Source organism: Lygodium microphyllum, chromosome 2 (genome assembly GCF_053477565.2).
Source record: "Lygodium microphyllum isolate KBCC chromosome 2, Lygodium_microphyllum_v1.1.10, whole genome shotgun sequence".
Taxonomy (NCBI): Eukaryota; Viridiplantae; Streptophyta; class Polypodiopsida; order Schizaeales; family Lygodiaceae; genus Lygodium; species Lygodium microphyllum.
The window spans coordinates 192,614,534-192,634,482 of record NC_141136.1 but is presented as its reverse complement, the minus strand read 5'-3'; the positions used below and the strand labels follow the sequence as shown (position 1 = coordinate 192,634,482).

Sequence of the window (19,949 nt, the reverse complement as noted above, 5' to 3'; positions counted from 1 at the left end):
CTCAATTCTAGCCTCGTAATAGTCATATAAATCAAACTTCCTACTATGCGTCTGTACATAGTAGGGTCTTCCAGAAGCTCACCTGCATTTGCGCTCAGCTTCACATTCTGCTCCAAAGGAACTGAAATAGGCTTACAGCCTGTCATCCCATATTTGGACAGCATGTCCAATCCATACTGCCTTTGCAAGAGCCGTATCCCACTTAGTGATCTAATCACCTCAATGCCCAAGAAATAACGCAGCTCTCCCAAATCCTTCATCTCAAACTTCTCCTTCAATAGCATTTTCACATGAAGGATATCTTCATCATTATCACCTGTCATAATCAAATCATCAATATAAATGACAAGTAGCATAATACATTTCTCTGTTTTTCTCACATAAAGTGAGAAATCTGCCTTGGAAATTTGAAAGCCAATAGTGACAAGATACTATCCTATCTTGTCAGACCATGCTCTAGGTGCTTGCTTCAAGCCATACAAGGCTTTCTTCAACCTACAAACAAACTCAGGATGAACAGTATGCACATAACCTGGTGGCTGCTCCATATAGACCTCTTCTTGCAAATCACCATGCAAGAAGGCATTCTTTACATCCATCTGATGTAAAGACCATCCCTTTGATGCAGCCATAGCAATGACTTCTCTTACGGTTGCCATCCTTGCAACCGAACTGAATGTTTTTTCATAATCAATGCCATATGTTTGTGCATATCCCTTGACTACTAATCTTGCCTTGTATCTATTCACAGAACCATCTGCATTGTGTTTCACCTTATAAACCCACTTACTGTGAGAGTGCGCAATAGAAAAAGAACACGAACACAGAGGAGGAGAGAGAGACAGCAGAAAATGAAGGAAGAAAATCTGCACTGACTGTAATGAATGCTGAATACAAAACTGTGGACTGATCAGCCCCTGCACGCAGCCCAAAGCGTCAGTGAGGGCACCAGATCAGGCTGATGATGACGGCAGTACCGAAGATGGAGGAAGATGACGGAGTCGGAGTGTGCACCTGCCAAAGAAGGAGGGAAGATGATAATACAACTGATTGCCAAGTGGAAAATGGCTATAAATAGCCAAAAAATCCAAAAACTGGCCGACCTGAAATTTGAGGCCATAAATATATTCGACCAGCATTTAATGCTGCTAAAAATGCCGGGAATGCTAAAAAAATCCCGGAAAGGGTGGACAATGTCCGGCAGGTGAGGCAAGCTGAAGAATGCAAAAACTGCCCCGTGAAATGCACATAAAATCCCGACTAGAGGAGAAAATGCACTGAAATGCAATAAACTGAGTGCTCTAGAATGAGCTACCTCCTCCGTCAAAACAAGTGATAGACAAGTCAGAGCTCCTAAAGTCCTCGTCAGACTCAGATTGAGGCTCACAGGCAGGAGATGACAAGGCATGACAAACATGACTACTAACACCCTCTCTCAGATCCTGGATGTGGCGGAAGGCCAAGGGAGAAACGGATCCTGGGGTAGCAAGAGGAATGCCAAGGTCAATGAAGTCCGTCGATGTAGATTGCTGCTGAAGAAACTCCTCGAGATCCTGGGAAGCCCCCTCTAAAATACTAAGGGCCAGGGAATCCACAGCCGCATCACCGAGATCGTCCCCCTCTGAAAGGGATGGGAGATACGAGGGAACCACCGGAGGAGAGGGTGGGGGATGGGAAGGAACCTGTGGAATAGAAGGTGCATAAGCGGGAACGGGTGTAGCAATAGACTGCCGCAGAGGACCCTGCATCAAAGAAGGGGAATGGAGCCTGTAAAGCCCGCTCTCCTGCCAACCTGTAGATAAGACAGCTCCTGTAAAAGAATCCTCAATAACAATGGCATGCTCGATGAAGATCACGCATGTGTTAGATATGATCAATGCCCCACCCTCATTAGGTACTACCAATGATCCATGGTGCTCAAAGTTGTAAGGCCCCCATTATGAGGAGAAGCCAAGTGTGAGCCCGGACATTGGTGGAGTCCTGACTTGTATATCAGATGAGGTCTATGTGACCGGATGGCAAAAAGGTGACCATTGTGGGTCTAATCTTTGGGTTAGACGGAGTGGTTAAGCTGGTAGCAACTCGAGGCACATTGCATTGAGTTGCGTGGTAAGGGAGTTAAAAGGGGCCCCTATTGTGGGGTCCGGGGGCCGCGGAAGCGGCCCCTGGCTGGGGGGTCCCAGGGGGGCCAGCGGCCCCCCTGGCGGGGGTCCGGGGGCAGCGCCCCCGGCCCGATGGTAAAGGGAATATTCCCTGGAATATTCCCTGGCCGACTAGTGGAGGCTCATATGGTAGGTCGGTCAGCAGGCCGACCTAACGACCTTCGCGGGCTATAAAAGCTAAACCCCTTCGCAGCCATCTTACACTCATCTTTCACCCAGTCAGAGTTGTTGTTCCAGCTAGCCTTAAGCTCTTCACCTATCTTCTGTCTAGATCGCCATCTAAGCTTCACACAGTGGAAGCGCACGGGTGGACAGAGCCATCTTTGTATCAGTTGTTTGGAGTTAAAGAATTTTACTGATTCTCCTCTTATCTGTTGTGTACTCTCTATCTCTTTCTCAGATTCTGTTCGCTGCGCCGTGTAATATTTTACATGGTATCAGAGCCCAGGGGGCTCTAGAGATCGGAGAGAGTGCAAGAGGCAAAGGCTTCAACAGCAAAGAGAAACGATGTCGACTCCGGGAAGCAGTTCTGGCGCATCAGGAAGCGGTGCAGGAGGTGGTGCTGCTGTACCGGCTATTCAAACACTGAGGATTCGTCCACCAACCTTCAGCGAAGGCAAGTTAGATGGTACAAACTACACCTTGTGGAAGTTCAAAATTACTACTATCCTTGATTCTTATGAGCTTCTGGAGACTGTGCTGGGGACTGACGCAGAACCACAGCCTACCCCCGACCCATCAAATCCTAGTGTGATGATTCCTCCGAATGCAGATCTTCTACGAGCTTGGAAACGAAGGAATGCAGATGCATTGTGTGCCTTAGTTACAAGCTGTTCTGACAGTGTTTTGACTCTGATTCAGCATACAACCAAAGCGTCAGAGGCTTGGAATGTACTAAGGAGTCAGTATGAAACACGAAACCAAACAAGGATTCAAAACTTGGAGAATCAACTAGCAGCGGAGAAGTTTGCTGAAGGAGAGACGGTTGAAGCATTCATCACTCGGATTAAGAATCTGCGCGACCAGATGGCTGGCGCTGGGATACAAAAGACTAGCGAAGAGCTAGCTCGGAGGTGTCTTCGGATTTGTCCACAAAAGTTTGATGGACTAGTAACTGCCCTTAATACTCAGGTGAGACCTCAAGCTTTGACTTTTGAGGAGTTTTGTGCATTATTAATGGAGGAGGAGTTGAGGCTGAAAGCCCGAGAAGGAAGCAACAATGGAGATGCTGCATTCTCTGCCAATGCAAAAGGCAAAGGTGTTTCCTCCACCAAAAATGATGGTGACAAAAAGAAAAAGGGCGGCAAGAAGAAGTTTCAAGGAGAGTGCTTCTACTGTAAGAAGAAAGGACATGCAATTGCAGATTGTCGTGTCAAGAAGGCAGATGAAAAGAATGGTACCCTTAAAACTAAAGGGAAAGAGACAGCCAATACGGCTGAAGCAGAGTTGGAATTATTCATGGCGACCATTGAGGAAGTGTGCTCCTCGGCGCAAGAAGAATCTACCACTGACTCTTGGGTGTTGGATAGTGGGGCCTCCCGTCACATGACCAACAAGAAAGGTCTATACAGTTCTATGCAGCCTCTACAAGAATCCATCACGGTGACGGTTGGAAATGATGCTAAATGCCCTGCTGCGGGCACAGGTACTATTTCTTTTGTTGCTGCAAATGGTGAAGTCAAAAAGCTTTCAAATGTGTTGTATGTTCCCGAAATCAGAAGAAATCTCTTATCAGTTGCTGCCATAACTGATCTTGGTCATGAAGTGAGGTTCAAGAAGACAGGTGCAGAAATTATTGATAGTGCTGGCACAATTGTTGGCAAAGGAGAAAGGAGGAACAACCTGTATGAGCTAAGTGCTCTTACAGCCACCGCTGGAGTGGGCACAAGTAAGCTTTGGCATGAAAGGTTTGGACACATCGGATTTGCAGTATTGAAGGAGATGCAAAAGCAAGGTATGGTTGCTCACCTACCTACAATAACTGAATTGAAGGAACCATGTGAAGCTTGTATGATGGGCAAGCAACAGAGAAAGGCATTTCCACAAGAAAGCAAGAATAGAGCACATGCTCCTCTAGAGTTGGTGCATGCTGACTTGTGTGGTAAGATGCCTACACAGGCCTTGGGGGGATCTTCTTATTTTATGTTGATTGTCGACGACTACAGTAGGAAGATGTGGGTGTACTTCCTTCGTGATAAGGCTCAAGCTTTTGGTAAGTTTAAAGAATGGCTAATACTTGTTGAGAATGAAACAGGGAAAAGTGTGAAGAAATTTAGAACAGATGGTGGTGGTGAGTTCAACTCAAAGGAGTTTGAAGGCTTTTGCAAGAGCAAAGGGATCAAGCGTCAATTGACGACGCCTCACACACCTCAGCAGAATGGTGTTGTGGAACGCAGGAATCGTACCATTGTGGAGATGGCAAGATGCATGCTAAAGGGCAAGGGATTGCCTAACCATTTTTGGGCTGAAGCTGTTAATACTGCAGTCTACATTCTAAATCGGAGCTACACAAAGGCTCTCAAGGGAAAAACACCTCATGAGGCTTACACTGGTAAGAAACCATCTGTTTCACATTTCAGAATTTTTGGATGTGAATGTTATGCACATGTTCCAGATGAGAAGAGAAACAAGTTACAACCAAAAAGCAGAAAATGTATCTTCTTGGGTTATAGTGATGAGCAGAAGGCTTACAAGTTATATGACCAAGAGGCAAAGAAGATCATCGCGAGCCGTGATGTGGTGTTCAAGGAGGAGCCGCATACAGTGGAGGAGGAGAAGGCAAGGTCTTCCACTTTATCATCAAGCGAAGAAGTAGTCCACTATGAACCTGTCCCGAGAGCTATCCCTATCCTTAAGGAGGAGGAAGCATCATCTTCAGATGATGAGGAAAAAGTTCACCAAACTGACATCACCCCACCGGAAAAGCCATTGCCGCGCTGGGTGAAGCAGCTCTATGACCACAATAATCCTATGCCTGCATCTGTTGAGGAGAAGGCAGACGGACCAAGGAGGTCTCAGAGAATAGAGGAGCAAAGGAGGGCTTCTGCTCACATAGTCAACATGGCCTTGATGGTTGAGATTATGAGAGAAGTAAAGGAGCCAACTGACTTAGAAGAAGCACTTGCAGATCCATCATGGAAGGCTGCTATGCAGGCGGAGTATGACAGCATAATGAAGAATGACACTTGGGTGCTAGTGGATCGGCCAGCAAAGCGGAAGATTATTGGCACCAAGTGGATCTGGAAGGTAAAGTACAAGGCTGATGGTACCTTAGAAAAGTACAAAGCTAGACTGGTTGCCCAAGGATTTTCACAAGTTGAAGGGTTTGATTTTCAAGAGTCATTTGCCCCAACTGCCAGAATGACCACTATTCGCACGGTACTTGCAGTGGCTGCCCACAAGAAGTGGCCAGTGTACCAAATGGATGTTAAGTCAGCGTTCTTAAATGGTGACCTCAAGGAGGAGGTGTACGTGGCTCAGCCACCAGGGTTTGAGGCCCCCCATTCTGAGAACAAAGTGTGTAAACTGAAGAAGGCATTGTATGGGCTGAAACAAGCCCCCAGAGCATGGTACCAGCGGATAGATAGGTTCTTTTTAAACCTAAACTTCAAAAGATGTGCCTCAGATGCTAACTTGTATGTTTACAGGGATGGTAAAAAGTCTGTAGTGATTGTCCTATATGTGGACGACCTTCTTATTACAGGTGACTATGAAGATATGATCAACCAAACTCGAAAGGCTTTGAGTTTTGAGTTTGAAATGACAGACTTGGGCTTGCTGCACTATTGTTTGGGGATTGAAGTCTGGCAAGAGCCAGGAAAGATCTTCATCTCTCAGAAGAAGTATGCATGGGAGATCTTGAAGGCATTTGGTATGACCGAGTGCAAGGAGATAGCTACACCTATGGAGGTGAATGTAAAGTTATCCGTTGAGGATACATCAGCACTAGCAGACATTGGGAGGTATAGGAGGTTGGTCGGCAGTCTAATCTACTTGTGTAACACCAGACCAGATATCAGTTTTGCTGTTGGTGTTTTGAGCAGGTTCTCAAACAAACCTCATGAGAGTCATTGGAAGGCTGGGATGCGGGTGCTCAGATACTTGAAGAAAACTCTTGACTATGGTATCACATACAGTTTCGGAACTTCTCTTGTGGGGAACTGTGACTCAGATTGGGCAGGAGACATTGATTCCAGGAAGTCAGTTTCTGGTTATTGTTTCTCTTTGGGTTCAGGAATTTTCTCTTGGATTAGTAAGAAGCAACCAACAGTGGCATTGTCTTCTACCGAAGCAGAGTACAAGGCAGCTTGTTTTGCTGCATGTGAGGCCGTATGGTTGAGAAGGATTCTATGGCATATGGGAGTGCAGGATGAAGAACCAACTGTGCTGAGATGTGACAATCAGAGTTGCATCGCCATTGCCAAAAATCCAGTGTTTCATGCACGCACCAAACATATAGAGATCCAGTATCACTATGTGCGTGATTTGATGGAGGATGGGATAGTGGAATTGGTCTACTGTCCAACAGAGGAGAATGGAGCAGATATCTTCACCAAAGCACTTACGAAGGATCTGCTTCAAGTTCATCTTCAGAGACTCGGCATTGGGCCGAGGAGATAGTTCACCTATGGGTGGACATTGAGGGGGGGTGTTAGATATGATCAATGCCCCACCCTCATTAGGTACTACCAATGATCCATGGTGCTCAAAGTTGTAAGGCCCCCATTATGAGGAGAAGCCAAGTGTGAGCCCGGACATTGGTGGAGTCCTGACTTGTATATCAGATGAGGTCTATGTGACCGGATGGCAAAAAGGTGACCATTGTGGGTCTAATCTTTGGGTTAGACGGAGTGGTTAAGCTGGTAGCAACTCGAGGCACATTGCATTGAGTTGCGTGGTAAGGGAGTTAAAAGGGGCCCCTATTGTGGGGTCCGGGGGCCGCGGAAGCGGCCCCTGGCTGGGGGGTCCCAGGGGGGCCAGCGGCCCCCCTGGCGGGGGTCCGGGGGCAGCGCCCCCGGCCCGATGGTAAAGGGAATATTCCCTGGAATATTCCCTGGCCGACTAGTGGAGGCTCATATGGTAGGTCGGTCAGCAGGCCGACCTAACGACCTTCGCGGGCTATAAAAGCTAAACCCCTTCGCAGCCATCTTACACTCATCTTTCACCCAGTCAGAGTTGTTGTTCCAGCTAGCCTTAAGCTCTTCACCTATCTTCTGTCTAGATCGCCATCTAAGCTTCACACAGTGGAAGCGCACGGGTGGACAGAGCCATCTTTGTATCAGTTGTTTGGAGTTAAAGAATTTTACTGATTCTCCTCTTATCTGTTGTGTACTCTCTATCTCTTTCTCAGATTCTGTTCGCTGCGCCGTGTAATATTTTACATGTGCCAAGCCTCGTAAGGCCATAAACTGAGGGGAGGGGAAGGCCCAAATCCGGAACATGTAGGGCCTGTGAAAAGGAGCTCGAAGGTCGGTCGGAAAACAAAGGCAATGTGCCAACACCACTAATAGGCACTCATAAAATGTCACCAAGAGTGACTGAACCCTCTGATGGACGGAGATCCTGTAACAAATCACCTCGGGGAGTCATATGACTCGAAGCACCACTGTCCACTAACCAAGGCTGCGCAGAAAACACTGCAGCCATGGAAGAAGGATCCTCCTCCAAAGCATGGATATGAAGGAACACTGACTCATGGGTAACAGCTGGTGTAGAGGTAGAAGAAGGCTCCGATGTAGATCCACCCTTCGCTCCCGGACAAAGGTGAGGGTACTTCTTCCAGCATTTCTCCTCGGGATGTGTTCCTTTCCCACAGTGTGGGCACTTCAGTCTCTCTGAATCTGAGTCAGAGCCTGAAGAACTGTCCTTCTTCTTAGTCTTTGACTTCTTCTTCTTCTTCTGTCCTCCCGAACCTGCAACAAAGGCTCTAGTGGAGTCGGATCCACTAACACTGACCTCTCTAAGTCGCTCGTCATGCTCCAAGACAAGTGGGGATAGCTCCTCCCATAGAAACTTCTCACGGGTCCTCGATGTAAGAAGGCTGGTGTAGAAGACATCAAACCGAGGCAATGGCAGCTGAGTCAAAAGAATCATAGCCATGTCTTCAGAAGATATCGTCCGATCGAGGGATGCAAGCTCATCCCTCATATCTTGTAATCTGTTGATGTGGTCCTTCATGGAAGGACTATCATCAATAGGGAGGATCCGCAACTTCTTTTCGAGAGATATCCGGTGGGCAAGCATCTTCTGTTGATAGAGAGACACAAGCTTTCTCCACACGTCTGTTGCAGTTTTCAACCTGTGAACATGAACAAGGACAGAATCCTGCAAACTCAGAAAGAGGAAAGATCTAGCTCTAGAACTAAGCCGATCCCATAAGGCTGCACGATCCATAGATGTCCCATCTGCGGGATCCACCTTAGGCTGGGGAAGAGGAACAGAAACAAGCTCCCAAAGATCGAAGGAGTCCAAGATACACTCCACCTTGCAGGACCATAGAGAAAAGTTGGAGCCATCCAACCGATCCTCTTTGGGCAGCTGAGGAAGTACGGGTACCTGTACAGGGGGTACCAAAGGCTGCATCTTCGGCCCACTGGAAGGGGATCGCCGAGATACATGAATAGAAGGGGGACGGGAAAGAGGAATAGACTCCGGACGATGGTCCTCGTGATAAAAATCACGACTCCGTTCAGATGAGTGTCGAGACAAAAGCTCGTCATCTGAGTCATCAAAGCCCGTAAACTGATGAGAAGACATTTTCCAATCTGCAAAATACCAAACACCAAAGAAAACTGTGCCGAAGCCAAAGTATGACCAGCAGTATGGTCACCAACCACCAAGACGCAAGCTGTGATAGCCTACAAACACCTGGATCTGCAAAACGCAAAGATAACTGATGAAGATCACCAGAAAAGAAGCCGCCAGCACCAAAACGTAGCCTGAAAGTGGGTCGCCAGCAGGAGATGAGCCGCCAGGAGTGAAAACGACCATCAGATCTGCAAAACGCAGCCTGATGATGTGTCGCCCAACTGGAGGAGGGGGCCGCCTGATGGAAAACGCAAGCAGGAGGGGTCGATGGATGACGTGGCAGCCTTGGGAGGAGTCGTCTGCAGCAAACGCAAGAAGAATGGCGACCTGGAGGGGCCGCCTGGGCAGTTGGAGATGAGGCGACAGCAGCAGAAGAGGGGTGAGGTATCTCTCCACAAGGTTAGGTCCTCCGTGCTCTCAGTTAGGCGATGATACCATGTGAGAGTGCGCAACGGAAGAAGAACACGAACACAGAGGAGGAGAGAGAGACAACAAAAAATAAAGGAAGAAAATCTGCACTGACTGTAATGAATGCTGAATACAAAACCATGGACTGATCAGCCCCTGCACGCAGCCCAAAGCGTCAGTGAGGGCACCAGATCAAGCTGATGATGACGGCAGCACCGAAGATGGAGGAAGATGACGGAGTCAGAGTGTGCACCTGCCAAAGAAGGAGGGAAGATGATAATACAACTGGCTGCCAAGTGGGAAATGGCTATAAATAGCCAAAAAACCCAAAAACTGGCCGACCTGAAATTTGAGGCCATAAATATGTCCGACCAGCATTTAATGCTGGTAAAAATGCCAGGAATGCTCAAAAAATCTCGGAAAGGGTGGACAATGTCCGGCAGGTGAGGCAAGCTGAAGAATGCAAAAACTGCCCCGAGAAATGCACATAAAATCCTGACTAGAGGAGAAAATGCACTGAAATGCAATAAAATGAGTGCTCTAGAATGAGCTACCTCCTCCGTCAAAACAAGTGATAGACAAGTCAGAGCTCCTAAAGTCCTCGTTTGACTCAGACTGAGGCTCACAGGCAGGAGATGACAAGGCATGACAAACATGACTGCTAACATTTACAACCAATTGCATTCTTATCTTTAGGCAAAGGTACCAATTCCCATGTAGCATTTGCTTCCAAGGCATCCATTTCTTCATCCATGGCTTTCTCCCATTTTTCTTTTCCCATGGCTTGCTCAAAGGAAGTGGGTTCTAGTTTCTGTATCATTTTGACCATATAGGTATAGTGAATGGCTGTAAATCCATCATATTTCAGCCTATCCACAAGATACCTAGCTCTGGTAGACCTGCACAAAGTAGGTTCACTCCTAGGTTATCTCAAAACATCCCTGGTCTTCCTTACTCCAGGTGTAACAATAGAAGGAATACCCAACTCATCATCAATGCTCTATTCTAAGCCACTGGATTCACTATCCACATAAGAGTGACCTGCATTCACATCAAACATGGGCTGATCTACCTTCTCTTTTCCTCTTCGTGAAACCTGCATACCACTATCTGCATTGTTTTGAGGAGATTCTCATGATCTCAATCTGCCTGTCCATGGCGAAGAATGTGAACCACTGCTAAAGGATACTCCAGGTCCACTAATATTTTGTGACTGCTGCTGTGAATTCTGTGCAGCATTACCATTTTGTGCATCTACATCATCAATCACATTTACTAGTTTATACTAGCTACTCATCTCATCAAAAACATCTCTGCTCACTGTAAACTTACGAGTAGAAGGGTTATAGTATCTATACCCTTTCTGCTGTAGAGAGTAACCAATAAAGATGCACTTCTCAGCTTTTGGATCCAACTTGGATCTCAACTCATCTAGCACATGAACATAGGCAATGCAACAAAAAATCTTCAAATGAGAAATATCCGGTTTCCTACCAGTATACCTCTCCTCTGGAGTCATCCCATGTATTGTTGCAGTGGGAGTCCTGTTCATTATGTAGACTGCTGTAGTAACTGCTTCAGCCCAGTAAAAATCTGGCAAGTCTTTTTCGTTGAGCATGGCACGAGATACCTCTCCAATATGCCTGTTTTTCCTTTCTGCAATTCCATTTTGTTGTGGAGTATGACTGCATGAATATTGCTGCTTTATGCCATGCTCTTGCAGGGACCTTGCAAACTGATTTGAGAGGTACTCTCCCTCTCCATCTGACCTTAGGCATTTTATTTGCAGGCTTGTTTTTTTTTCAATCATAGCTTTAAGAGTTTTGAAATGCCCAAACACTTCACTTTTCTTTTTCATAAAATACACCCAAACTTTTCTGTTATAGTCATCAATAAAAGTGACAAAATAATGACAGCCTTCAATAGATGCAGCTTTAATAGTCCACACATCAGAGTGGATTAATTCCAATGGTTTCTTACTCTCTTGAACATGTTTAGGAAATGGTTTTCTTGCTTGTTTTCCAAATTGACAGGCTTCACATACCTTATGCATTTCTACAACCTTGAATTTAGGTAATCCTACAACAATATTTTGGGCTTGCATTGATTTAAGTCGTTGTACATTAACATGACCAATGCGTTTATGCTAGATATCAATATCTGCAACTACACCAGTCCCATGTGCAAACATTGCTGCACTCAATTCAGGCATGTCTGCATCCAACGTAAACATTCTGCCCTTCTTCTTTCCTTTTGCTATTAAGCGACCTTTATTTTTCATATCCTCAACAAAGCATCCATGAGAATTAAATCTGACCTGCAAGCCCTGCTCAACCATTTGACCAACAGAAACCAGGTTCTTGGTGATATTCAGGACATGAAATACATCCGATAGGTATTTCTTTTTTCCCATCCTGCATAGACAAAGGAATATTTTCAATCTACACAATAGGATGTGCAGTATCATCACCAGTCTCCACAAATCCTGGTTTTTCCATTTTCCTTGCATCCTGCATCCATTCTGCATGACCTGTCGTGTGGTTTAATGCACCTGAGTCAATATACCACACATCGCTGCTTTCTTCTGCACTTGTCACAAAATTGGTCATGTGCTGCACCATAAACAAATGCTCATTTCTATCATCACCCTGTCTACTAGAATATGCATATTTTCCTTGTTGCAATTTTTCATTCATGATGTCATTCTGCTTTTTATAGCAGTCTTTAGCCATATGACCCATTTTACCACAGTAGTTGCATTCAACATTATTGTTTGCATTTTGGTCTCTTTGCCATCCACCACGACCTCTTTGGCTCCCCCTGCCTCTAGAGTTACCACGTCCTCCTCCATAGGACTGGTTTTCTTGATTGTGCTGCATATTCTGATTTCTACCACGGCCTCCAGATCGGCCTCCTCTGCCTCTGCCTCTACCTCTTCCAGCATTTGAGTAGAAGACAGCTTCTTTTGAAATTCCTCCTGAAGAAGATGCACCACCATTTCTCTACTCCTCAGAAATTAGAAAAGCAATCAACTCCTCAAAATCATGAAATCTTTCACGGACGGAAATCGATGTTCGGAACTGTGCATAATCCTTTCCTAGACCATTCAAGGTCACAGAAATTAAATCATCATCTTCCACTGGCGACCCAATGGAAGCAAATGCATCTACAATCTTCTTCACCTTCATGTGGTAGTCATTGATGCTCATACTTTCTCTTTGCACATTGTGCAACTCTTGCTTGAGCTGCATTTTCCTGGCTTGCATATTTATGCTATACATTTTTGACAAAGTATCCCATGCCTCCTTTGGCGTACTTGCATCCTGAATATGCACAATCATAGAGTCTGAAATACTGATAGACAGCTAGTATATAACTTTTCTGGCTCTCTTATGCCATCCTTTAAATGCCTGCATTTGTTGTTAATTGGGAACATCAAGAAGAACTGGTTCTTCTTCGTCTCCTGCAACGAATTTCCAATATCCTTTTTCCATAAGGAAATTCGTCATTCTAAACTTCCATGCTTGGAAGTTGTTCTTGTCAAGCTTTTCAATGACAATCTGTGAAAGGGAATCAGACGCCATTACAAAACACTGCAAAAAATTGTGTCACTACAAAAAACACAGCTTCAGCCTCACAAGGGTAAATCTGCAAAACTGACGAAAGTGGTATTTGACCACACAGTCACTTCCTAGTGACGATTTTGCATCACAGGCAACAAGGATGATTCTGTAACTCTCAATGTCTCTGCGCACAGGCATACAATGCAATTTCTACGGTAACTTTTCACCGACTTGTAGAACAGTGGTAGCACAGCAAAAAACAGGGCCTTTTCCTGAGTGCGTGCGGAAAACTTCTGCCTCCAAACAGGCCCCGAAATGGCCTCGAATAAAAAAAACAGGGCAACCTAGGACTAAAGCCCTTTCCCGCAGCATATACTGCCCTCTTGCTACACCGTGAAGGGCATCTCAATCTGAGACAATGCACTCTTCCACTTTTCGGTTGTGCTACTTGCAGAGACTTGCTCCCAAACTCGAAAAATGAAAGCAACACTGGTCCTCTTACTAGAACGCCGCAAACTTGGTTTGCTTTCTTGAGCTCCTTACCACGAACCAGGCTCTGATACCATGTCAAGATTGTGGGAGAGAAGGAAGGAGTCTCACTTGTAGCTTTCTCACTTACACAATGGGGGAATACACATAAAGGTGGAAGCTGAAAACAGTTTTCCTCTTCTTAGTTGTGTAAACCAAAAGAACTCTAGTACAGAGAAATAGAAGAACCCTATATATGGGTCTCAGACCAAACTCAACTAACTAAGGTGGCATACTAACTGAGCCATGAACTAGAGTAGATAAGGATAGCTGTCATCTAGCTATTATTCATGGGCGGTGTACCAACCGCATCTGTAGCTAACAAGTCGATGACATAAATGCACAACGGTCACCCTGGCATATCACGAGTGGAGCTCGATATCTCAACATTAATGCCTTTAACAAACAATTGAACTATTGAAAAATTTATAAGTTTATGAGTCTAGGATAGTGGGGATATATTTGTTACCAAATTGTAGTCCCCTATAATGTAATTCTTTGCTAGTCTAACAAATCATATGATAATATTCTTCCCCTAAATCGAAAGAAACATCCAAGAATGTGAAAATACTTAATGGACTTGTATCAACTTGCAAACATTGTGCCTGTCTTGGTGGGTTTCAATGGTAGGATATACACTTCTGACAAGCTGAATGACAAATCCTGTTTGGCTACAATCAACAACTTTGCCCATACCTCTTTGAATGGAGAATGGTTAGCAATTATATGCCACATGAAAGCTTGTCATTTTTTGATAATCTATCCATTTGCTTGATTTTAGTAGATGTTTGTATTGAGCTAATTTGGAAGACATTAGGCCCATTTACATAGAGGATGCAATGTTGTAAGAATCAAGAATGTAGAGGGATATCATCCTACAAACCAATTTGAGATAAGTAGCTTTATAGTGCATGTTTTGAGGCACAACATCATATAATGGCTTGAGATATTTCGAGGTTGTTGCTACGAATATTGAGTTGTTAGCATGTATGGATCTTGCTAACTCAAACAACCAAAGAGTTGTTCTAGAGATCCCCTTGTCATTGTAGGAAATGGATCATGCTTTTGAAGATAGAAGAAATGGGTAAATCCTTTAGTATGGTTGGTCTAGAGATCCCCTTGTCATTGTAGGAAATGGATCATGCTTTTGAAGATAGAAGAAATGGGTAAATCCTTTAGTATGGTTGGTCTTTCGAAAGATGATAAGACAGGGGGAAATCCCTTAGTATGGATGCTCTTTCGAAATACGCTATGCTGCAATATGGATGGTCTTTCGAAAGTTATGAGACATGGGGAAATCCCTTAGTATGGATGGTCTTTCGAAAGACGCTATGCTGCAATATTCACACGATGTTGTTATCTTCACAATCGTGCATATGCAACATTTATTGCGAAGCGGGAAGTATGCCTAACTCGTGTAGACTAGGCTCATCAAGATTCAATTTGCGTGTGAATTAGTTTCCCACTGGTCACCCATCTCTTTAATGGGACTAAAGTTGATGATGCCATTTGAAACAAGGTTCATCCAACACAATAGGGATTGGTGACATTCTACAAGCTCACGAGTACGCCCGGAGAGCTGGTGGTCGGGTATTTCTCCCACCTTGGTCAAAATGTGATGCAAGCTCAGCTTAAAATAATGATTTGCGCTCCATTTGCAGAAACTGCGTGATCTTTGACACTGCTGAAAGCTAACGTAGGATATGACGACCTCTTGCGTGAAATATGCACACATTTTTCTTCTCTGAAATGAGATTAACAGGAAAACTCTTTCAGAAGGTGCAGTAAAATGTCTCCCATCTGATAGAGAGAGAGAGAGAGAGAGAGAGAGAGCTCTTACAACAGATCAGACTCGCTAATAGTGACTGCCAAGGAATAACGAAAAAGACGAAGGTAAGGGGTACGCACAGTGGCACGTAGAAGACCGTCGGCAGAGGCGGAGCCGTCTGCTCCACAGCTAGTATAAGGAGTACTCAAGCTCTCATGATCGACCGCAGCCACATTTCTACTGTGATGAGTGTCCGTCAATCTGAAGCTGCCGTTGCTGATGCTGTACTGGCTCAAGTAGGCGTCCAGCATAGAGCGAATGCACCTAAATGCCCGTATACTTGTTCAGATTCTATGACAATTGATAATGATAACAGGAGCTGGAATAGACTGTCCTGGGGTTGGTTTAATATATTGATAAAAGCGTTCAGAGTAGAATTAGTTTGCTGTGTTTGTGGTACTAATGTATGGTACCTAGTGCTGCCCGGGCGGTTGTTGAAGAAGGTGGAGATCTTGGCGGTGTCGGAGAGGACGATCAGGGCTATGTCGACGTCGCAAAGCACAGCCAGTTCCTGGGCCTTCTTGAAGAGACCGGCCCTGCGCTTGTTGAAGGTCACGTTCCGGGTCGTCTTATTCTCGATCCTCCGAAGCTCCACCTTCCCGCGCCCCATTAACCCTAATATGACTGCATATACCTGCGCTCTCTCTCTCTTTTTTTTCGTAAATGCGCTCTCTCTCTCTCTCTCTCTCTCTCTCTCTCTCTCTCTGTGCCGAGTCCCACTCCCCGCATGCAGCTGCCCCTGGGCCCTAAGGCTTTAGATCACAACGCACAAATCCAGTGGCGCGTATTCTGTCTGGTGCCTGAACCCCCTGACGACTGATCCATAATACGAGAGACTAGAGTCACGAGCCGATCGTTATCTTTTACTTTGCTTTGAATCGTGTGTTATAGTGGACCTTTTTTCTCCCATTTGCGCTCGTGTGTCCTTTCCAGAAGTAGAACCGCCCAATTGTGCACAAGTACGCAGTGAATACGACAAACGCGCTCTGTCATGTTGCTCCAGAAAACGAAAAAAGGCCACATCAGGATTCAGATTTTAATTTCTGAGAGTCCTCGAGAGAAACTTCTCTCCCAACGTCCAAATTCCAATTGATATAAAGTGAGTTCAAAATAAGGGTTTTAAAAATATTATTTTTATATATTTTTTATATATAGAAAGATATAATACAAAAGGGTTATTTATAGATTGAATAAAAAAGGATTGTGTTTTATTTTAAAAAATTACAAATTAAAATATTTATAAATAAGTCATGAACGTACATTATATAGAGAATATATATAAAGTGAACCCCTCCTAAATCTAACCTCAGCATATAAATTTTTTACTAGCAAAAAATATATATGGGCACCTTGAACAATGGATCCATACAAGCAAAAAGGATTCATCAAGAGCACCTACATCCTTGACTTAATTATTGCACATTGAAAAGGCATGGATTATGCTCAAGAAACCAAAGATGATTTCATTTTCTTCAAAAGACTTTAGCAAACCATATCATAGGTTGGAATGGGAATTTATTTTCCAATCTCTTCACAACATGAGATTTGGTAAATCTTTTATCAGATATCTAATGACCCTTTTCGGGAATGCATCCGTTAAGAGTTGCAGTTAATGGATCTCTTACATATCCTTTTCCCCTTAATAAGTCCATCCAACATGGATGCCCCTTAGCTTCTCTATTGTTTGCCATTGCCACAAATGCCCTAGGTTACTAGTTTTTTAAAAAAAAGATTTGGGTAACCTCGAAGGAATTACATTATTGAATGGTAGTAAGTGAATGATTCTTAACCTATTTGTAGATGACACACTAATGGTATGGTAAGTAATGATGAAAAACCCCTTAGGTCCTTCTCGAGCTGTATAACATACTCAAAATTTATTTATGAGGAAAATACTTAATCACTATTTTAAAAGGACTAAATTAAGTCAATTAATATTTTTCGAGACCAAAACAAAATTTTAACAAATTAATCAAGATATTTTTCACTTTTAAAATTAAAAAATAATTCAAAAATTTCAAGGATTTATTATAACTTTTTATAATTTTATTTAATTTTTATAATTATTTTCAACTTTTAATGAATGTTTAGGAATTTAATTGATTCATAGACACTTTTTGGTTATTTTTCTACTTGAAAATCCCTAAAATATATGTATATATTTTAGGAAGAGGGGGCTTAAGGAGAGAGGAATAAGGCCGATGCCAAAGCATGGTGCATTGTGTACTCTGTGTCCCCTCCCTCCCCTCCCCCCTCTCCCCCTACCTTCTTAGACTTTCCTAAGAAAAATGTAAAACCCCTTATCCTAGAGCCATAAAGAACAAAACAAAATTGACATGAACTAATTAAGGTTCCCTTTTTCATACAAAACAAAAATAAATCCTTTTATAATAAAATAAAATTAGTTTCCTCATTCCAAAAACTCATAAAAAGAGAGTGTCTCTTCTCATTTTAAACACACAACAACACGAGTCAACTCTAGTGAGCAAGTGAGAGAACAATAATCTGGAGTTAGAGGTGGGGAAACTTTGCACAAAGGTGCTAAAGATTGTCCGCTCATTGTTCTCCTTCCATGATGTTTTCTCTTTTCTTATCCTTCTTATCCACAATAGCTCCTCGCCAAACACATCGACATAATAGGACCCTTGATGAGCCATGATGTCAAAATTTTGAACGTTAATTTCCTTGCCAATACATCTCCTTCATTATTGTTAAATAGCCAAAATAATATCAAAATTTTTAAGAAAATTAGGATGAAAATCAAAAGTATTCATATTATTCATAAAAAATTAGGTTTTAATTAACTTTAGTAGTAGAAACTTTTCACAAAATTTGATAGAATAGTACTTTTAATAATATTTTCATATTTTAAAAATTATAAATATAGATAAAATAATACCAAATAAATCTTTAAAAATAAAAAATAAGTACATAAAGAAAATAAATTAGAATAAAAACTAAAGCCATTTAAGTATGACTAAAAAATGTTAGTCTTGAGAAATTTTAATTTAAAATTTTAGTTAAAGTTTCTTGATATACTTAGAACTATCGTTAAATTGCATGAAAATCCTATTAACACCTAGGTTGAGTAGTTTTAATCAACTATTAAAATCACAAATTTAGGATTTTTAGTAAATTAAAAATCAAAGTTTGTTATATTTGAATTACTCACATAAATTAAGGTAGTATCTCAACTGAGTGAAAATTACATTTCCTTTATAAAGAAAAGTTAATCTAGATCTCAATATTTAAATAAGGTGTGTTCACATGTACAAAAGTAAAAATACGTTCACTAAAGATTGTTTACACATATTAAGAATAATTTGATTATTTTTACAAATAAAAAGATAGGAAATAAGGTGCATTCACATGGATGAGAATAAAATTTATGAAACTTGATTTATTTTTAAGAAAAGGTGTATTCATGCACTCGAAAAATAAAATATGTGTGAGCATACGAGATAAACTTTGTGTATTGAGAATTCATGGAAATTTTATTTTATTAAAGTATTATTTTGAAAAGATTGAATGGTAGAAAAATTAGCAATTGATTGTGATTGCCTTTAAATATGATAGAAATTATACTAATTACATTCATGACTTAAATAGTCAAACGAGAATGAGGTGTGTTGCCATCCCTAGGACCACCTCGGTTACTCTTCACCCAAATTTTTTGTACACTACCTAATGCACCTCACCACCACTAGGTACATTTTAGGTCTTTCATATATGAAGGTTTATCCTTATGGTGGATGAGAACTAGCAAAGCTCTGATTTGAGTTGTAATCTCTATCCTAGTCCTAAGATAGAGTTGGAAACCTATACAAGCCCAATGTAGTTTTGTGTTGAAAGACCCGGGGGGGAGAGTTTATGGGTTGCTTCACTATTGTAGAAATTGTATATGTGGAAATAAAAAAATCAATAATAATTATTTTTAAATAGATTGCTTATTGTTTATAAACTAAGGGCATAACAAGGAATCAAGTGCAACCATTAATTAAGAAAACTATTATTTATATGTTATAAATAGTGTGATAGTATACCTTGTTTAGAACACTAAAATATGCCTCAAAGGGAAGCGGGTGGATAGGATGGAATCAACCTAAGACTAGGTAGACCTAGTGTCAGAGTCGTAGGGTTGAAGGCCTACCGCAAGGATAAGAGATAGAATGGTGTAGGGAGATTGAGAGATAAAACAAGATAAAAGAAAGAGAATTTAGAATTTGGAAGATTTAATGGAGACATACACAAGGAACTTTGGACACCGAACTAGATGGTAAATAGACTTGTATCTAATAAATGCAGAAAGTTTTCTAGTTGGTAACTAGGGTTTTTAAAATTGGAACTAGGTTTTTAATTTTACTAGATAAATGTGAAGCTATACCTAGTAAAATAAGTCTCTATATGGTAAAGCGAGATGAATTTGTATATAGTGCCTAATAAAGCCATGTTTACTCCAAAAAATTATGAAGCTATGAACAGTATAATGTGCATGTACATTAAACCAAATTATTTTTGCATATAATATCTAACATAGTCATGCTAAGTAATACACACCACAATCAATAGGCTTAACCATCAACCATGTAGACAATCTCAAATAAGACAATGTGGATATACACTTGTAATGGATATGTTTGTATGTAACCAAAA

At 42.4% G+C, this 19,949-nt stretch overlaps 1 protein-coding gene across 1 annotated transcript; it reads right to left on the bottom strand.

Annotated features, from left to right (window-relative positions):
* Positions 1-15,304: 15,304 nt before the first annotated feature.
* LOC148040759 (truncated transcription factor CAULIFLOWER D-like) lies at positions 15,305-16,018 on the bottom strand. Its single transcript, XM_087664879.1, has 2 exons — positions 15,710-16,018; positions 15,305-15,560 (listed from the first exon to the last, which is right to left on the bottom strand). The coding sequence occupies exons 1-2, from the start codon at positions 15,904-15,906 to the stop codon at positions 15,305-15,307; spliced, it is 453 nt and encodes a 150-aa protein (XP_087521005.1). The 5' UTR covers positions 15,907-16,018.
* Between the last annotated feature and the right edge of the window lie 3,931 nt (positions 16,019-19,949).